Raw genomic sequence first — 19,437 nt, 5'->3', positions numbered from 1 at the left:
GCAATCTGGTAGCCCAGCCCAAACTCTTTAAAGTTTTCCCAATAGGCTCCCTCACTTAGATAATTTACATAATCAAGATGGGTCATTCAAATGTTTTTCCCAAAACAATGAAGTAATCTTTCCTGAAAGGTGCACCACTTCTGTGCCTGCCTGCCCTTGTTGGTGGAAAGCAAGGTTGGCTCTCAGAATCAATTCCGTCCACCTCTGGGCTTCAGTCCCAGACCTGGCCCCATGTGCCGGGCCTTCTCAGATTTCTTTCAGCTGCTCTCTTTCATGGCTTCCAGGTGAGCCAAGCAAGCTCACCTTCATCAGGTGACCTTTTCTGGCTCTGTTCACAAATCACCCCTCTTCTGAACTCATGCAACTGTGCCTGTCAATGATCACTGTCAATGATCATTATCCCAACTAGATTTATAGGAAGTGTATGTTTTCTCAGAGTAAACTGATGACTGTCTGGCACAGACTTAACATTCAAAAGGAATCAGGGGGCTGGGTGTGGTTTCAGCAGGAGACAGAAGGACAGTTTGTAGCTAGCCTGGGTCACCTAGCAAGACTTAGTCTTTAAATGAATGAATGAATGAATGAATGAATGATCAAAGGGTCCTCTAGCCCTAGAAGACTATGTGACTGTAAGCAAAAAACAAAGTATTTTTAAATTCTTATTGTGTCTTTATGTAATTTAAAATTAGGTATTGAAAGAGCACATGGTATGTGTACACACACAATTACTATGTATCAATCAAAACGGAAAAGTATTTAAAAAGAAAAAAGGGTGGCAACCATCTATAATACTGGCACTAGTGAGTCTGAGGCAGGAGGATCTTGAGTTTGAGCCCAGCCTGGGCTACTTAGTAAGACCCTGTCTCTCTCCACGTTTCACTCCCCCCCCCCAAAAAAAAAGTGAAGAAATAACCTTCAGTTAAAATAATCTTGGATATCACAACTTTAATATCCTTAACCCATAAATGTGCTATCTGGAATTCTATGAAATCTGCTACTTTTTTTTTTTTTTTTTTGAGGTCCAGTCGTGGGGCCTGAACTCTGGGCCTGGGCGCTGTCCCTCAGCTCTTCAGCTCAAGGCTAGCGCTCTACCACTTGAGCCACAGCGCCACTTCTGGCTTTTTTCTTCTTGCTTATGTGGTGCTGAGGAATCAAACCCAAGGCCTCAGGCTTGCAAGGCAAGCGCTCTACCACTGAGCCACCTTCCCAGCCCGAAATCTGTTACTTTTTAGTGTTCTGTCAGTACTGGAAAATTTCAAATTTTTCTCTTCAGACTTTGTAATTAGGGATGTTCAACAGTAAAGTCTCTGCAAGTATCACACAGAACAGAAATCCACAGAACTAAAACTAGAGGACTTCTAGTCGCAAGCATTTCAACAAGGCATACTCAGCCTGTACCAACTAGTGGTAGTTATTCACTCATAAGCAATGTGCCAAGGTGCGTGTGAGGCGGCGGAGGCTGAGCAGGCCTGCTCATCCCAGCCCTCTGGCCCAGACTCAAGTCCACGATTATCATCCTCACCCCTGTACCTCAGGAACGTGTTTCAAACTGCTCCCTCCTCAAAGCTCAATACCGCTGGCAGGCTTTCCATCACCTATAGGATATGATCACTTTCCCACAGGAAAAAAAATCTGTCAGCCAGGTGTAGTGAGATACACCTGTAATTCCAGCACACAGGAGGCTGAGGCAGGAAGTTCAAGAGTTTAAGGCTAGCCTGGACTGCATTAAACAACAACAACAAAGACCCAAACAGTTCTATGTCCATTCTGTGACTGTAACAGGACACTATACCAAGACGACCTGATCCTTGCAGTTCTGCCAATTTAGTATCATCAGGCAACTTCCCTGCTCACATAGTTCTTGTGTCAGATGGGGGTACCTGCTGTTCTAATTACATGGGATGAAAAAGTTTACAGTTACCAAACACTACTGGGTTCTAAGTGGAATGATGCTTTTCCTAACTCCAGAGGTGTAAACCTTAATGCAATGTAAAAAACATAATTAAATGAAAATCAAGTTCAAAAAGCTAACAATTCATATTAATAATTGGTGGTAGATATTTCAGTTTTCTATTATCACTTCAATGCAGAATTAGCTTCAAAGACAAAATATATGGGAAATTGAGAACTCACTTGAATCTTAACACAACAAATACAATCCAGATTGTCAGTTTCTGGTAACTCGCTGTCACCACTTCACAATGGCTCTGTATCCACTGTGGCAGGGAATCCAGACAAACTTAGACAGGGACTCTTTGTGCTTGCATTTCCCTTCTCTAAGCAGCTCTCTACAAGGTAAACATTTGTCTCTAAATTAGTATGGAAACAGAAAAACAATAAATGAAAAGCCAGTAGATACAGGTCATCTGAAGGATTCAAGACATGTCCCCAACACCAAAGCAGTGGTACAGAACATTAACGTGACGTTTGACAGGGTCCACAACAAAGTAAGAAAATGTCTGCTCATGATTCTTCCTGGAAGGGTAGCACAGACCAGCCGAGTCCTGAAAAATTATTTAGTAACTAATATTAGTATTTTAGTATATTCTGGAAATTACTGCATGCAAGCTATAACATTTTACTATTATGTGTTTTCTGTCAAAACATCAAGAAAACACAAAAATAACACTGATTAAAAATGGGTAGTTAACTAATATTTTAAATATTTACTGACAGCAGTCTACTGTGAAGAATAGGTTTATTCTACACATAAAGGCATAATTCTTATCCTTCAGGAATTTACAGTCCAAAGGGAAACCCCATCATTTGCTAAAAATGCCTTTAATATGCTAGTATTAATTTTTTTTAAATTGTTTTTCTGCCAGTCCTGGGGCTTAAATTCAAGGGCCTGGGCCCTGTCTCTGAGCTTATTTTGCTCAAGACTAGTGTTCTACCACTTGAGACACAGCTCCACTTCTGGCTTGTGTGTATGTATGTGTGTGTGTGTAAGTGTGTGTGACTAATTCAAGATAAGAGTCTCATGGATATTTCTGCCCAGGCTGTCCTTTGAACTGCAATCCTTAGATCTCAGCCTCCTAGCTTTTTTCCTAGTCTCAAGAGCCACCAGTGCCTGGCCTAATATGATATTTATTATGTAAATTCTTTCTTTTCTATGCAAGAAGCAGGGACTATTTTTCTCTCAGCTATTGTGCCCTAAGTTAGCACACTAGTGTTGATACACAGTAATCAATTTAAGTGGATGAATGGAGATACTTAGAAACGATTTCATTTGTAATATCTTCCATGTGATACTGAAATTCAGGCTTCAGAGTCTGTGATACAAAGACATTTATGCTTTTTATTGCTCTATAAATGACGGTTTAACAGACCAGGGAGCTATGTTCTGCTCCCTGGGAGCCATGGATGCAGCTCTAAAATAAGGAGGGAATATTACTAGATAAAAACAACAGAAGCCATGAGGAAAAGATCAAACTCCCCTCTAAACAATATATGTTAACACATCATCAGCTTTTTGTCTGGTCTCAAGAGCACCCTAATTGCTAGCACTAGCTGTAAGGACTCCATTAACAACAAGCAAAATCATTGGTTGCAAATTTCCCCTCCATACTTACATAGGCTGTAACTTTAAAGACAGAAGAGGTAATTTGTATTTTCTTGGTTTGTGGATGCTTTCGAACACTAAGAAGGCAAGAAAGGCATATATAAGATATAAAGCTTATTCATTATCTTGCTCATGTAACTAACTCCTCTGTACAGTATCTTTACAATAAAAATATATAAAAAGAAAAGATATAAAGCTTAATTGATGGGTCAGTGTATGCACAATCATATATAAAAGTGTATTCCTAACACAAATGAATCCTCTTTCCATTCTATTACCACTGATTCTATACTAATATTACCTAAATATTTCTAAAATTTATCTGCCTATTCTTTTTTTTTTTTTTTTTTTTTGGTCGTGGGGCTTGAAGTCTGGGCCTGGGCGCAGCTCTTCAGCTCAAGGTGAGCACTCTACCACTTGAGCTACAGCACCACTTCCTGCCTATTCTTTTTCTCTCTTGTACTCCCTTCATTTCTTCTTCTTCTTCCTTTTTTTTTTTTTTTTGCCAGTCCTGGCGCTGTCCCTGTGCCTCTCTGTGCTCTAGCCAGCACTCTACCACTTGAGCCACAGTGCAACTTCCTTCTTTTTCTGTTTATATAGTACTGAGGAATCGAGCCCAGGGCTTTATACATGCTAGGCAAGCACTCTACTACTAAGCCACATTCCCAGACCTCTTTTTCCCCCCAGTCCTGAGCCTTGAACTCAGAGCCTGGGCATTGTTCCTAATGCCTTTATGCTCAAGTCTAGAGCTCTATCAGCTACATCACAGCTTTGCGTCCAGCTTCTTTTGGTGGTTAAAAGGAGTCTCAGTGACTTTCCTGCCCAGGCTGGCTTCAAACTGTGATCCTCAGATCTCAGCCTCCTGAGTAGCTAGGATTATAGGCATGAGCCACTGGTGCCTGGTATCCATTTCTTTTTCCTTCCTTCCTTCCTTCCTTCCTTCCTTCCTTCCTTCCTTCCTTCCTTCCTTCCTCCTTCCTTTCTTCCTTTTTTCCTTCCTTTCTTCCTTCCTTCCTTTTTTCCTTCCTTCCTACCTTTCTTACCTTCCTCCTCTTTCTGCCAGTCCTGGGGCTTGAACTCTGTGCCTGGGTCCTGTCCCTCAGCTTTTCTACTTCAAGATGAAAGCCCTCTACCATTTTGAGTAGTTTATTGAAATAAGAGTCTCATGGAGTTTCCTGCCTGGGCTGTCTTAGAACTGCAATCCTCAGATCTCAGCCTCTTGAGCAGCTAGGATGACAGGCATTGAGCTACTGGCATTTGGCTTTCCCTTCATTTCTTCTTCTTCTTTTTTTTTTTTTTTTTGCCAGTCCTGGGGCTTGAACTCAGGCCTGGGCACTGTCCCGGAGCTTCTTTTGCCCAAGGATAGCACTCTACCACTTTAGCCACAGTGCCACTTCCGGGTTTTTCTGTGTATGGGGTACTGAGGAATCGAACCCACAGCCTCATGCATGTGAGGCAAGCACTCTACCACTGAGCCAACTTCTCAGCCCCCTTTCATTTCTTTACGATAAAGTTCACTATACTTTCTAGGCTGGGTTTGAACTCTGAATCTTTCTGCCTCAGCCTTCCTTCCAAGTGCTGGGATTAAAGGTGTGTACCTCAAAACTGGATACTATATGATACTCTTTAAAAAGTGTAATTAGGAGCTAGGGTCTAGCTTTATGATAGAGCCGTTGCCTATCATACATGAGGCCCTGGGTTTCAATATCCAGCCTTAAAAAATAGTATAACTATATTAATGTTCTAATTGTTTTGTTAATATCATTTGTCATATGAAAATTAATACTATGTTAATTTTAGGGTATACAGACTATATATACTATGCATTCAGAAAATCAAGAACCCTAATGCTTACTTAGCATCTGAAGGCCATAAACTAAGCTTCTTCAATCAAATAATAAAATTCCACATCTGGGATGGATATGTGGCCTGGAGGATTCTTCAAAAACTTTAGCAAGTACACATGTTTAATGTGTCAAGTAGAAGAGATACAGGCATGATTGGTAAGTATGAACTTCTGTATGTGCCTTTTTGAAATGTAACAAAAGAATTGATCACTTAGTTTACTAAACTGCTTCTGAAGTACTGCTTACTTGATTGGAAGCATTTGCTAAAAATTTAAGGTATATTTTGAATAATCTGTAATAATAGATAAGGATGAAAATATTTTAAGACGGGCTTGGGATTTGGCTCAGTGGTAGAGCGCTTGCCTTGCATGCCTGAGGCCCTGGGTTTGATTCCTCAGCACCACATAAGCAAAAAGAAAAAAGCCGGAAGTGGCGCTGTGGCTCAAGTGGTAGAGCGCTAGCCTTGAGCTGAAGAGCTGAGAGACAGCGCTCAGGCCCAGGGTTCAGGCCCCACAACCGGACAAAAAAAATATATATATTTTAAGACTTCTACCCTTTTGTTTGAACAAGATGTCCCTAAGCCATAATTCACAGTGTGCCCTCAGCATCTTTAGACATCAGGAGTAGACATGACTAGAATAGATGACTGCCATGGAAGGTTAGATGTTACATAATAGCTACGGTACAAGTAGTTTGAAAGCTAAATTGTTTCCTAGTGTATGTGGAAACACTTATAATCAGCTAAAGAAACTTGAAAAATATCCTCCTTGGTGAAATTGGCTGGTGTAGATGACATGATTGGACATGTGGCTCTGGATTCTGAGAAGCTGCCCAGGATGCTTCCAAGTTCCATCTACATTCACCAATTCTGGCTGCTCATTATTATTATTATTGTCAGTCATGGGTCTTGAACTCTTGGCCTGGGTGCTGTCTCTGAGCTCTTCAGCTCAAGGCAAGTGCTCTACCACTTGAGCTACAGCACCACTTCCAGTTTTTTAGTGGTTTATTGGAGGTAAGAGTCCCACGGACTTTTCTGCCCAGGCTGACTTTGAACCATGATCCTCAGATCTCAGCCTCCTGAATAGCTAAGATTACAGGCATGAGCCACCAGTGCCTGGCCTGGCTGCTCATTTTATAAGTGCTCATTATAGGGCTGGGAAGGTGGCTCAGTGGTAGAGCACTTGCCTTGCATGCATGAGGCCCTGGGTCCGATTCCCTAGCACCACATAAGCAAAAAGAAAAAAAAAAAGCGGAAGTGGTGCTGTGGCTCAAGTGGTGGAGCGCTAGCCTTGAGCTGAAGAGCTGAGGGACAGCGCCCAGGCCCGGAGTTCAGGCCCCACAACTGGACCCCCCCCTCCAAAAAAAAGTGCTCATTATGGCCATACGTTTTCATAGAGCTGCTCCCCGCGCCCTTAAAAAGTAGAAGAAACTGTAGATAATAATCTATGGATAGGAAGGTTGAGGAAATCTGCAGCTTTGGCAGTTTGTGCTCTGAAGCCATTTGTTTTGAAGTATGAACTAGAATCTCTTCTCCACAGTGCATGGCAGTAAGCAGTTCCACGTGGAGATGTGGTGCACTGACTGTGGCAGTGGGACACACGTGTGCCTACGCTGAGAGCGACACTGAAGAGAATCCTTAAGAGTGCCAGAGCTGCCTAGCGAGTTCTACATGAGTTTCCAATGATTAGGAGAGACGTAGGCCTAGCTCTTCAACGATCTTTACACACCAACACAGTAATTCTTTTTCATTAAAAGCAGCGATTATAGGAAGTAGAGCTGTGGCTCAAAGTGGCAGAGTGTTAAACTTGAGGAAAAAAAGCTCAGTGACAGCACCCAGGCCCTGAGTTCAAGCCCCACTACTGATGACAAAAAAAAAAAAAAAGAAATCAGAGATTGTAGGCATACAGTTGTTTTGAAAACCACACCAGAAACTAAGTAAGTAAAATAGTTGTCATGCAAGTTTTATGCATGTAAGGAATGGATATAAAATTAAGGTATTGTGTATAAGTGAAATAAGTAAGAATCTGAGAAGCTAAATTTGCTTTCCAAGTGGTGTGAAATTATATAATTGAATTCTGGAACTTTTGCTTTCTGAGGTTCTGTCTTCCTTACCTATAAAAATGATCCAATGGGGGCTGGGAAGGTGGCTCAGTGGTAGAGCGCTTGCCTTGCATGCCTGAGGCCCTGGGTTCAATTCCTCAGCACCACATAAGCAAAAAAAAAAAAAAAAAAGCCGGAAGTGGCGCTGTGGCTCAAGCGGTAGAGCGCTAGCCCTGGGCTGAAGAGCTGAGGGACAGTGCCCAGGCCCAGAGTTCAGGCCCCACGACCGGACCCAAAAAAAAAAAAAAAGATCCAATGTTTCTTTTTTCTTGACCATTTCTTTTATTGTAAAGACGCTGTACAGGGGGTGGCAGTTGCGTGAGCAAGGCAATGAGTGCATTAGTTGTCTATCACTGTTACCTTCCCTTGTTGTCCCACTTCCCTCCCCCACCAGTGTTTTTTGTTTTTTTTTTTTTGTCATTCCTGGGGCCTGAACTCTGGGCCTGGGCGCTGTTCCTCAGCTCTTCAGCTCAAGGCCAGTGCTCTACCACTTGAGCCACAGTGCCAACTTCCGGCTTTTTCTGCTTATGTGGTGCTGAGGAACCAAACCCAGGGCCTCATGCATGCAAGGCAAGCGCTCTACCACTGAGCCACCTTCCCAGCCCCCCCCCACCAATGTTTTCTTAATTGAAAATATATTTACTTTAGTTAAAAGTATAAATAAGCCAGGTGCCAGTGGCTCAGGCCTATAATCCTAGCTACTCAGGAGGCTGAGAGCTGAGGATCTCGGTTGAAGCCAGCCCTGGTAGGAAAGTCCATGAGTCTCTTATCTCCAATTAAGCACCAGAAAACTTGAAGTGGTACTATGGCTCAAGGGGTAGGGCTCTTGCCTTGAGCTGAAGAGCTCTGAGATAGCACCCAGGCCTGGAGTTCAAGCCCATGACTGACAAAAAAAAAAAAAAAAAGTATAAATAAGAAATTTGCCGTAAGTGGAAGCTAGATCTAAAATACACTGGGGCATGATAAATAATAGAGCACTCTTAAGCATTTGCACACACAGTGAGACCAATGGAGGATACTCTTAGGGGAGAAACACAAAGGTGCAATGCCTATATACTTCAACAGTATATATGGAAATAAACTCCAGGAAATGTAAATAAAGAATTTTTGTTGATTTCTTTTCATTTTGTTTATCTGTCTTTGGGTGGACGCAGAAATGGAGGGACAAAAGGTGAACAAATGCAGGAGCAGTCTTCAATGTACACTGTGTTAAAAATGAACTATAGCTGGGTACAGGTGGCTCAGGGCTGTAATCCTAGCTTCTCCGGAGGCTGAGATCTGAGGATCACGGCTCAAAGCCAGCCTGGGCAGGAAAATCCATTAGACTCTTATCTACAATAAAAGCCACTAGAAAACTGGAAGTGGCATGGTGGCTCAAGTGGTGAAGCGCTCATCTTGAACTGATGAAGAGCACAGGGACAGCACCCAAGCCCAGAGTTCAAGCCCCATGTCCGACAAAAGAACTATACAACTTGTGGGTGGGGCCAGGAGGGAACAACTGAGAGACAGTGAGGGAAGGGGGCACTGTCCAAAAAGAGATGTACTCATTGCCTGACTATGCACCTGTAACTCCTCTGTGTATCACCTTTACAGTAACAATAAAGAAAAACTCATAGTGAGAAACCAAAAAATAAAATGTTCAAAAAAAGAAATTTCATTCAAAAGGAAAAGAAGGAGGGACAAAGAAGAAAGGAAGACACTAGACTTATTTATTTATTTACTTATTTATTTATTTAGTGCTGGTCCTGGAGCTTGAACTCAGGGCCTGGGTGCTGTCTCTTGGCTTTTTTTTGGTCGGTCATGGGGCTTGAACTCTGGGCTTGGGCGCTGTCCCTGTGCTCTTCAGCTCAAGGCGAGCGCTCTACCGCTTAAGCCACAGCACCACTTCTGGTTTTCTAGTGGTTTATGGGAGATAAGAGTCTCACGGACTTTCCTGCCCTGGCTGGCTTTGAACCGCGATCCTCAGATCTCAGCCTCCTGAGTAGCTAGGATTACAGGCATGAGACACCGGCGCCTGGCTTCTTGACTTTTTTTGCTCAAAGCTAGCATTACACCACTTGAGACACAGCTCTGCTTCTTTTTGGTAGTTAATTGGAGATAAGAGTCTTAAGAACTGTCCTGCCTAGGCTGACTTGGAACTGCAATCCTCAGATCTCAGCTTCCTGAGTAGCTAGGATTATCAGTGGGGGCTACCAATGCCTGGCTCGGATTAATTGAAAAACTCACTATTACACCAGATGGAAATTCTTACACTTCTTTGGAACAAAGCTAATAATTTTTTACAATTAGCTAAGCGAACTCCAACATACTGAGGCTCTCCTCCACCCCTCTTGAGACTGAGAAGAAAGCAGGTAGAAAGGAAGGTCCAGAAGACAGCAGTTGCTTATAACAGAAGCATGGGTGACAAGTCTGAATTAGGAAACAAGAGATGGATGAGAAATGAGAGGAATGAGAACTGAAAGAGAGTTATAGAAATGTAGAAATCTCTAGCCTAGAAGAGGAGCATGAAGCTACAAGAGCGGATGCATGGTACTTGCATTTTTACATACTGTGTTGTAGAAGAGTACAAGAGAGGGTCCTGGCGGTTGTGTTTTACAAACTGTGGTATAGGAGGCTGCAAGAGATCACGGGAGTTGTGTTTTTACACACTGAGGTTGTGATGTAGGAGGTTACAAGAAGAGATCGTGGTTGTACTTTTACACACTGTAGTCATAGGGTAGGAAGCTACAAGAGGAGATTGTAATAGTTATTCTTTTATACACTGTGGTCATGGTGTAGGAGGTTACAAGAGGAGATTGTGGTACTTGTACTTTTACACACTGTAGTTGTGGTATAGGAGGTTACAAGAGGAAATCGAAATCATTGTGCTTTTACACATTGTGGTTGTGGTATTTAAGACCACAAAGAGATGCTGGGAAACTCTACACGGCTGAACAAAGAATTGGCTCTATTAGCCAAAGACTTGCATATTGTTATCTAGCAACATTACCTCACCAGATCCTTATAGAGAAGCTTTGCTGTTTCCAGGTATGGCTTGAGTGTATCTTCATACTGACAAAGGGATCCACCAAGGCAAAGATGTTTAAAAAGACAAAATAGGAACTCATCTCTATCTGGCTGGCTGAATACTTCATATTTTTCTGAGTCTTCCATTAGCAATACCTAGGATGACAAAATTCTTCTTAATGTAATATTATCCAAGGTTCTAATTTTGTTGTTGTTGGTGGTGGTGGTTATGGGGCCTGAACTCTGGGCCTGGGCGCTGTCCCTGAGCTCTTCAGCTCAAGGCTAGTGCTCTACCACTTGAGCCACAGCACCACTTCTAGCCTTTTCTGCTTATGTGGTGCAGAGGAATCGAGCCCAGGGCCTCATGCATGCAAGGCAAGCACTCTACCACTGAGCTACCTTCTAATTTTTAAGTTTAATTTTTCAACTTACATATTCAAAAATAAATTTAGATTTATAAAACAAAGAAACACTGGGAATCAAACCCTGAGCCTTGCTCAAGTGAGACAAGTGCTTATTAACTAAGCACATTCCAGTCCAATCTTGGATTTTTTTTTTTTTTTTTTTTTGGTCATGGGGTTTGAACTCAGGGTCTGGGCACTGTCCCTGAGCTCTTTTGCTCAAGGCTAGCACTCTACCACTGTGAGCCACAGTGCCACAGGTTTTAGGCAGACAAAAGTTTTGACAATAAAATAAATAAAATTTCACTGTAAGACTTTAACACTCTGTACTTACTTTTCGCAATTCATCAGAAACCATAAATGGATCACAAAAAGAATCTAAACATTTCACAATATGTCCACTGTCTCGTACAATATCTTCTTCATATAACCGATTAAAGAATGACATTGAAAGCTGTGTGCAGGGAACGTTTGTAGCTTCAATTTTTTGTACTTCAGTTCCTAAATATTTTGTAAAGAATGGAGATAAAGTCAACATTCTTAATTAGTTCTGAATAAATCACTGTGCTGAATTCCCAAGAAGCAACTGAATATGGCCCAATGCCTATTTTGGTAGTCATGTGCTGTGTGTTTTAGTCACTGATGGCTGTGTGTACCATGGCAGTCCCAAAGATGATAATAGAGCAGAAAAATTCCTATTGCCTAAGTGATGGAGCTATGATATCATCATAGCTCATACTTTTCTCCTGTTTGTGATGTCGGTGTAAACAACCTATGCACTGCTAGCCATAAACAAGTATAGTTCATACAGTTATATACAGTACACAGTACTGAGCATAAATGACTATGCCCTGGTTCATATGTGTACTGTACTTTCTATAGTTATTTTAGCATGAATGCTTTTACTTAGAAGCAAGATTCCTGTAAAACTTGTTGTGCTAGGCTATAGTATCTACGTCTCATGTTTGGGCTCAAGTAAACACTAAGATGTTTGCACAGTGGCAACATCACCTAATAAAACATTTCTTAAACCATATTCCACTGTGACACAATGTATAGCTGTAACTAAAGACACTGATTTTTATTAAATTCCTATTTTGTGGCCTATTCACACTTCACTAATCATGAAACATTTATAATTAAACCTTACCATTTCTGGACTAGACAATTATAAATTAGGGAATATCTGAAAGTGAAATACATGTTTTATGTGTAATAAGGGATTCTTACTGGGTTTAATGCATTTATCAGAATTGCAAATAAGACCTCTTTATGATTTGTTTTATGCTTAATGTTTTAGAATTCATATTGCAAAAAATATAGGAGATTACTAAGTTTTGGAGGGTATCTTAAAAATATATGATTTTCACTAAAAGTCAAAACAATAATAGAAAAACAACACCTCTGTAATCTCATATACAGTGTTTATTACAAAAAAGGATTTCAGGTTGGGAATGCGGCTTGGTGGTGTAGTGCTTGCCTAGCATGCATGAAGCCCTGGTTTTGATTCCTCAGTACCACATAAGCAAAAAATACCAGAAGTGGCTCTGTTGCTCAAATGGTAGAGTGCTGGTCTTGAGCAAAAGAAGCTTAGGGACAGTGCCCAGGCCCTGAGTTCAAGCCCCAGGACTGGCAAAAAACAAAAACAAAAACTTTCCAAGTCAAGGTAAATTTCAAACCAGGCCCTAGTCAAGTTTCATAAGTTCAGAATTATAGAAATTTGGAATATTAATGGCATTTAATCTACTTTTCTTTTTTTCCAGCCCTGTGGCTTGAACTCAGGGCCTGGGCGCTGTCCCTGAGATGCTTTTGCTCAAGCCAAGCACTCTACCACTTGAGCCAGAGCACCACTTCTGGCTTCTTCTGTTGATGTGGTACTGAGGAGTGGAAGCCAGGGCTTCATGAATGCTAGGCAAGCACTCTACCAACTAAGCCACATTCCCAGCCCTACTCCCTCTCTTTTACACACACACACACACACACACACACACACACACACACACACACACACACACACACACACACACACTCTCTCTCTCTCTCTCTCTCTCACTCACACAGGTACGAAGAGATGGTATTCTGTTCAGAGTAGAACAAGGTGTGGAACCTCTCTATTGCCCCTCCTGTGTAAATCTGCTGTACTTTCCATCTGCAAAGCAGCTGTGTTACAAGTAAGCAATATTGGCAAGCTGACATGCATCTACCTGCAGCACTAGGAGGCTGAGGCAGGGGGGTGGCAGGTTTGAAGCTAGTATCAACAAATCAAACAAAAGCCCATATGACGGCCACTGTTGGCACCACTTAGTTTGACTGTCCAGCTAAGGTCATGCTAGAACCTGTTGTTTGATCCTTAACTGGGCTAAGATAGAGACAAGGACGCCTGAAGGCAGGGACTGTGTATGCCTCAGTAACTTCAAGAGCTATGTTGCTAAGAGAAGCTCTTCTTGTTTCAGAGGTGAATACTCTTGGGGATCAGATAAAGTGAAAAGACCATAGCAGCATAGTTCTGAGCCCAGTTGAAAGACATATGCATAGAGCTGTGCAGTCTGACCACTTTAGAAAACTGGTCCCTAGCCACAGCATGAGAGACAACATGCTTGCTTCCTTTTCTTTTTTGCTTTATTGAAATGAGGCCTCACAATGTAGCCCAACCCAACTTGAGATTTTCTCGTGTCCACCTCCTTAGCTACCATGCCCTGCTCGGAGAGTAGCAGGAGGGCTTAGAAGAACAGGAAAAAGAGGAGATGTAAGCAGCTACTGGAAGAGTGCTGGCAATCTACTGGAACTTCTTTTTGTTGCCAGTCCTGGAGCTTGAACTCAGGGCCTAGGCACTGTCCTTGAGCCTCTCTGTGCTCAAGGCTAGCACTCTGCCACTTGAGCCAGAGCACGACTTTTGGCTTTTTCTGTGTATATGGTGCTGAGGAATGGAACCCAGGGCCTCATGCATGCAAGGCAAGCGCTCTACCACTGAGCCACCTTCCCAGCCCTCTACTGGGGCTCCTGCTTCTGAGACTCAGTGCTGTTCTGACCTACTTTTCAGAGCACTTTTAACTGATCCTGTCAGGCACATGGGAATTTTAGAAGCTTTTTGTGGGGGGTGGGGGGGGGGCAATGACTTATTCAAAAATCAGACAAAGTTCAGTGCTATTTTATAAAGTATGTGCCACTATAGAGGAAAGTTGATCACATTTCAAATGCATTGCCTCCAGTTAACATAAACATGCTTTCCAAATTCAGTGATATATGGCTCTGATTATTCTGCTTTGGAAGTTTTGCATTGGAAAATATTCTGTGCTCAGACACTCAGTTTAATTCTGTAAGTGATCATGCTGTACCGGATTTTTGCTCTATAAATTTTGCAGTAGTATTTAACCAAAAGCAATAAAATATGGCCTGTTAAGTCTAACATCATGAACTGCTTGTAATCTTGTTCTTACTTAAAGAGAAGTTTTGTTTTTGGTTTTGTTTTTTTTGGGGGGGTCTGAACTCTGGGCATGGGCACTGTCCCTCAGCTTTTCAGCTCAAGGCTACCACTTGAGCCACAGCGCCACTTCCTGCTTTTTTTCCTTTTGCTTATGTTGTGCTGGGGAATCGAACCCAGGGCCTCATGCATGCAAGGCAAGCGTTCTACCACTGAGCCACCTTCCTAGCCCGAGAAATTAGTTTTGTAACTTGACAATTTACCCAAAGCATTCCCTTACCATTAGAAAAAAAGCTAACAAAAGCAGTTGCTGGGGCTGGGAAGGTGGCTCAGTGGTAGAGTGCTTGCCTTGCATGCATGAGGCCCTGGGTTCTATTCCTCAGCACAACAGAAAAAGCCCAAACTGGTGCTGTGGTTCAAATGGTAGGGCACTAGTCTTGAGCTGAAGAGCTGAGGGACAGCGCCCAGGCCCAGAGTTCAGGCCCCACGACCAACAAAAAAAAAGCAATTGCTATTTCCTTAGTATTCTCTTTCTAAATGGAATGATGTTTTTATAATATTGAGACTCCAGTCTTACAAGTGTTTGGCCAAACATGATGACTCATGCCTGTAATTCAGCTACTCAGGAGGCAGAGACAGAATCCTGGTTTGAGGATAGCCAAAGTTCTCAAGATGCTATCTCAAAGAACAAGGTGGGTGTGGCACATGCCTATAATCCCAGTTCTGAAGAAGGCAGAGGCTGGAGGACCAGGGACTGAGCCTGGCCTCAGGCAAAAATTAAAAAAAAAAACAGTGCTCTCCTCTTGGTTAAATGTTTAAATGTTGGGAATAAAAGTTCTAGTTGTGTTTCAGTGTATTATGAAAGGGGTAACTATATAATGTTCTACAGAGTCTGTAAGACACTCTTCTATGATTTAATATAGCATTATTAAAAATAATGTTCCATGGTAGCCCACTCCTCAGTCAGAAACCAATACCCCATTTGTCTAAACATCCCCATATTAGGAGAATCTTTGTGGTCCACATGCTTCTTTGTACATTAGACTTGTACATTATCCAATACACACCCTTGTATATTTGAATGTACCAAGTAGTTCTTTGAGTAAAAGTTTTCTCTTACATTTTCAGTGCTCCCTGCATCTAAGAGAGGAAATGGAAGATGCACAAAACTTTCCAAAATAAAGAAAAAGGAAAAAACTGGTTCTCTGTGCTAAGCCAGGACTGTAGCAGTTGACTCCCAGGATAGCGATGCAGGCAAACCTGCCGCAGCTGGTTAAACTTGCTCCTCTTCTTATCAAACAAATGAGTCATTCTTTTTTGTTTTTGTTTTTGCCAGTCCTGGAGCCTGAACTCAGGGCCTTGGGCACTGTCCCTGAGTTCTTTTGCTTAAGGGTAGCACTCTACCACTGAGCCACAGCGCCACTTCTGGCTTTTTCTGTGCATGTGGTACTGAGGAACTGAACCCAGGGCTTCATGCATGCTAGAAAAGCACTCTACCACTTAGCCACATTCCCAGTGCAGAAAAGTTCCTCTTTACAATTTGTATTTAATAAGAATTCCTGAGGCAAAATTTTGTCATAATAGCTAAATAGTCACTTGAAAAGTTAAAAATTTCATTTACCTAGTGTAATCCACTGTCCAGAAGAATCTGAAAGTAACTGCAGATTTGGAATAACATTTGGGTCTTTGAAAAAAGCCTAAAATAAAAATTGAAAAAGAACATGTCAAATACTTTATCATGATAAAAAATCAATTTGCAAAATAGCTTTAGTAAAATCTCACATAATATAAATTAGGAAGGCAACTTTAAATTGGCAAAATATAAATGTTTTATAAAAGAGTCAAATTTTAGGGGCTAGGAAGATGACTCAGTGGTAGAGCACTTGCCTTGCATGCCTGAGGCTCTGGGTTCCATTCCTCAGCACCATAAGTAAAATGAAAAAAGCCGGAAGTGGCGCTGTGGCTCAAGTGGTAGAGCGCTAGCCTTGAACTGAAGAGCTGAGGGACAGCACCCAGGCCCAGAGTTCAGGCCCCAAGACCGGACCCAAAAAAAAAAAAATTCAAATTTTATTATATTTGTTAGGATTTATAGTATGATCCACATTGTTGTCCAAGTAAAATATGTTTAAAACTTAATACAATTCAAAAAATTCAGAAAAATCTCAGGGACAGCACCCAAGCCTGGAGTTCAAGCCCCACCCTTTCCCCTTCCCCCCAAAAGGTACTCTTTTGGTATGTATTTGTATTTGCTGATGGCACTGGGCTTGAACTCAGGGTTGTCCCATAGCTTTTTTTTTTTTTTGGGGTCCGGTCATGGGGCCTGAACTCTGGGCCTGGGCGCTGTCCCTCAGCTCTTCAGCTCAAGGCTAGTGCTCTACCACTTGAGCCACAGCGCCACTTCCGGCTTTTTTTCTTTTTGCTTATGTGGTGCTGAGGAATGGAAGCCAGGGCCTCATGCATGCAATGCAAGTGCTCTACCACTGAGCCACCTTCCCAGGCCTGTCCCATAGCTTTTTTAGCTAAAGGCTGGTACTCTACCACTTGAGTCTCACACTTTTCTACTCTGGCTGGCTTCCAAAAGTGATCTTCAGGTCTCAAGCCTCCTGAGTAGCTAGGAATATAGGTTTGAGCCATGGATGTGGAGCAAGTAAGCAGTTTTTAAAAATAAGAGTATTTGAAGTCAGATATCAAGCCTAGGCTACATACGTGTGTGTGTGTTGGTACTTGAACTTAAGAGACTGCTTTTCCACTCAAGGTGAATCATATGTTTATGGACAGAGACTTTCATGAAAGATCTCGAAATAATTAAGTTAATGAACATTTAGAAACTGTCATGGGCTGAACCTCATTTGCAAAAAATTTCATGATTCTAGCAGTGTGTTCACATGATTGTGTGTTCGTTTTGTTTTTGCCAGTCCTGAGGCTTGAATTCAGGGCTCAGCCCTATCCCTGAGCTAGCACTCTACCACTTGAGTCACAGCACCACTTCCAGCTTTTTATGTGGTACTGAGGAACTGAACTCAGGGCTTCATGCATGCCAGACAAGCACTCCACCACTAAGCCACCTTCCCAGCCTCGATCATTTCCTCACTCTACCACTTGAGTCACAGCACCACTTCCAGTTTTTTATGTGGCACTGAGGAACTGAACTCAGGGCTTCATGCATGCCAGACAAGCACTCCACCACTAAGCCACCTTCCCAGCCACGATCATTTCCTCTCTCCCTCCCTCCCTCCCTCTCTCTCTCTCTCTCTCTCTCTCTCTCTCTCTCTCTCTCTCTCTCCTCTCTCTCTCTCCCTCTCTCTCTGTGTGTGTGTGTGTGTGTGTGTGTGTGTGTGTATGGTCTACTCCTGGACTCCACCCTCCTCACAGCAAAGTCTCCACCCAGTACCTGCATTACCTAGGCAACTGACACACCTGGAAGAGGTCACATCTGCATCCACTGAGGTCACATCTGCATTTGATGTGGCCACACCTTTCTCGGCCCATACCCTAGATAAGGCCTAGCCCAGGCCCAGATGCTCTTTCTCAGTCAGCCCTTTCTTTCTCAGCTCTTTCCCAGCTCTCTTAGCTCTTTTTCCTAGCTCTCTCTCTATCCCTGCTCTTTCCCACCTCTCTCCCACCTCTCTCTTTTCTAGCTCTCTTAGCTCTCTTTCCCAGCTCTCTTTCCCACTTCTCTCTTTTCTAGCTCTTTCCCAGCTCTCTCCCACCTCTCTCTTCTCTTTTCTAGCTCTCTTAGCTCTCTTTCCCAGCTCTGTCTCTTTCGCAGGCCTTTTGCCAGCCGCGTGGAGTGCCAACCTTGCCTGGTCCCAGCAGGTCTACTAAATAAACCTACCCCTTACCTGAATACCACGTGCGTGGAGCTGTTTTTACTAGGCTACCTCTTTTTAAAAACCTAACAGTGTGTTTCTATCTGTGATATGCTGTTACTGGGGCTTGAACTCAGGGTCTCGGGTTCTAACTTCAAGAGCCAAAAGCTGTTGAGCCACATCTCCATTTCTGGCTTTTGCTGGTTACCTGGGAAATAGGAATCTCTCAGGGTAGTCAGCCTCGCTGGCTCTGAACCACAGGCGTGAGCCACCAGTGCCTGGTTACAGGACTACATGTAATGGCACACCCAAGGTGACGCTCGCGAGTGGCTTTTTCTGTCCGAGCTTGTGCCATCGCTGAAAAGTTTTGGCGGGAATTCTTCACGTGAAATTGCTACTGGCAACCTGACGTCCAGTCCTCGGATGGATCTGGGCTTGACAGACAATTCGGAGCAGTTTATGACTAACTGAGGAAGCGAGGTGGCCTCATCAGAAAAGATGTGCTAACTTAAGAGAGAAAATTCAGAACCAGAAAGTTCTAGACAGGCTACTGAAGAGAGAAAAATAACCAGACCAAAAACCAGATTCCTGATGATGGGAAACGAACACGTCCATCGAAAAGACCCTAAGACGACCACTCCAGCGCGCGCACGTACGTCGGCCAGGGCGGTGCGTGCACGCGCCTCTCCGCCAGCGAGGGCCGGCGTGCGCGCGTCAGCGAGGATGGCGCGCGCACGCTCCCGTCAGCGAGGATGGCGCGCGCACGCTCCCGCCAGCGAGGAAGGCGCGCGCACGCTCCCGCCAGCGAGGAAGGCGCGCGCACGCCCCCGCCAGCGAGGAAGGCGCGCGCACGCCCCCGCCAGCGAGGAAGGCGCGCGCACGCTCCCGCCAGCGAGGAAGGCGCGCGCGCGTTCCCGTCACCAGGGCCGACCCCATACCAACCAGAACGAAGTCGTCCTTCCGGTGGGCCTGGAAGGTCTGGTCGAACCCGAACGCCTGCGCCTTGAGTCTGCCCAGCATGGACCTGGGGCACAGAGGCGGGGGTCAGCTCGCAGCGGGCGCCCCGAACCCGAGCCCGCCCCGTCCCGCCACGGCCGCCGCGGGGCTCCGCTGGCCTCGCGGCCCCTCACCACTGGCGCAGCCGGCTGGTGGTCTCCGGGGCGCTCAGAGACGGGAAGAGTCTCTGAGGCAAGAACCTGAAGTAGAAGCCACCTGAATGCGCCGGCTCCCCAGCTGCCATCGAGCTCGCGGAGGTACGGATCGGGAGAGCCGTTTCCATAGCGACGCGTTA

The 19,437-nt window shown here is 43.7% G+C and overlaps 1 protein-coding gene across 2 annotated transcripts; it reads right to left on the bottom strand.

Moving 5' to 3' along the window:
- Window positions 1–756: 756 nt before the first annotated feature.
- On the bottom strand, window positions 757–19,437 carry LOC138809899 (cilia- and flagella-associated protein 300). 2 transcript variants are annotated; one of them, XM_069996977.1, is made up of 7 exons: window positions 19,277–19,437; window positions 19,089–19,170; window positions 15,959–16,034; window positions 11,251–11,417; window positions 10,499–10,671; window positions 3,573–3,639; window positions 760–2,504 (listed from the first exon to the last, which is right to left on the bottom strand). In XM_069996977.1, exons 1-7 carry the CDS (start codon window positions 19,423–19,425, stop codon window positions 2,376–2,378), a joined length of 843 nt encoding a protein of 280 aa, XP_069853078.1. In that variant the 5' UTR covers window positions 19,426–19,437; the 3' UTR covers window positions 760–2,375. The 2 variants fall into 2 exon arrangements, with proteins under 2 accessions (XP_069853089.1, XP_069853078.1); XM_069996988.1 differs by lacking the exon at window positions 3,573–3,639 and having other exon boundaries at window positions 757–2,504.

The sequence above is a fragment of the Dipodomys merriami genome, unplaced genomic scaffold, assembly GCF_024711535.1.
Source record: "Dipodomys merriami isolate MVZ:Mamm:240054 unplaced genomic scaffold, mDipMer1.0.p SCAF_103, whole genome shotgun sequence".
Classification (NCBI taxonomy): Eukaryota; Metazoa; Chordata; class Mammalia; order Rodentia; family Heteromyidae; genus Dipodomys; species Dipodomys merriami.
The sequence above is the reverse complement of the archived record's forward strand: the minus strand, read 5'-3'. Positions and strand labels throughout refer to the sequence as shown.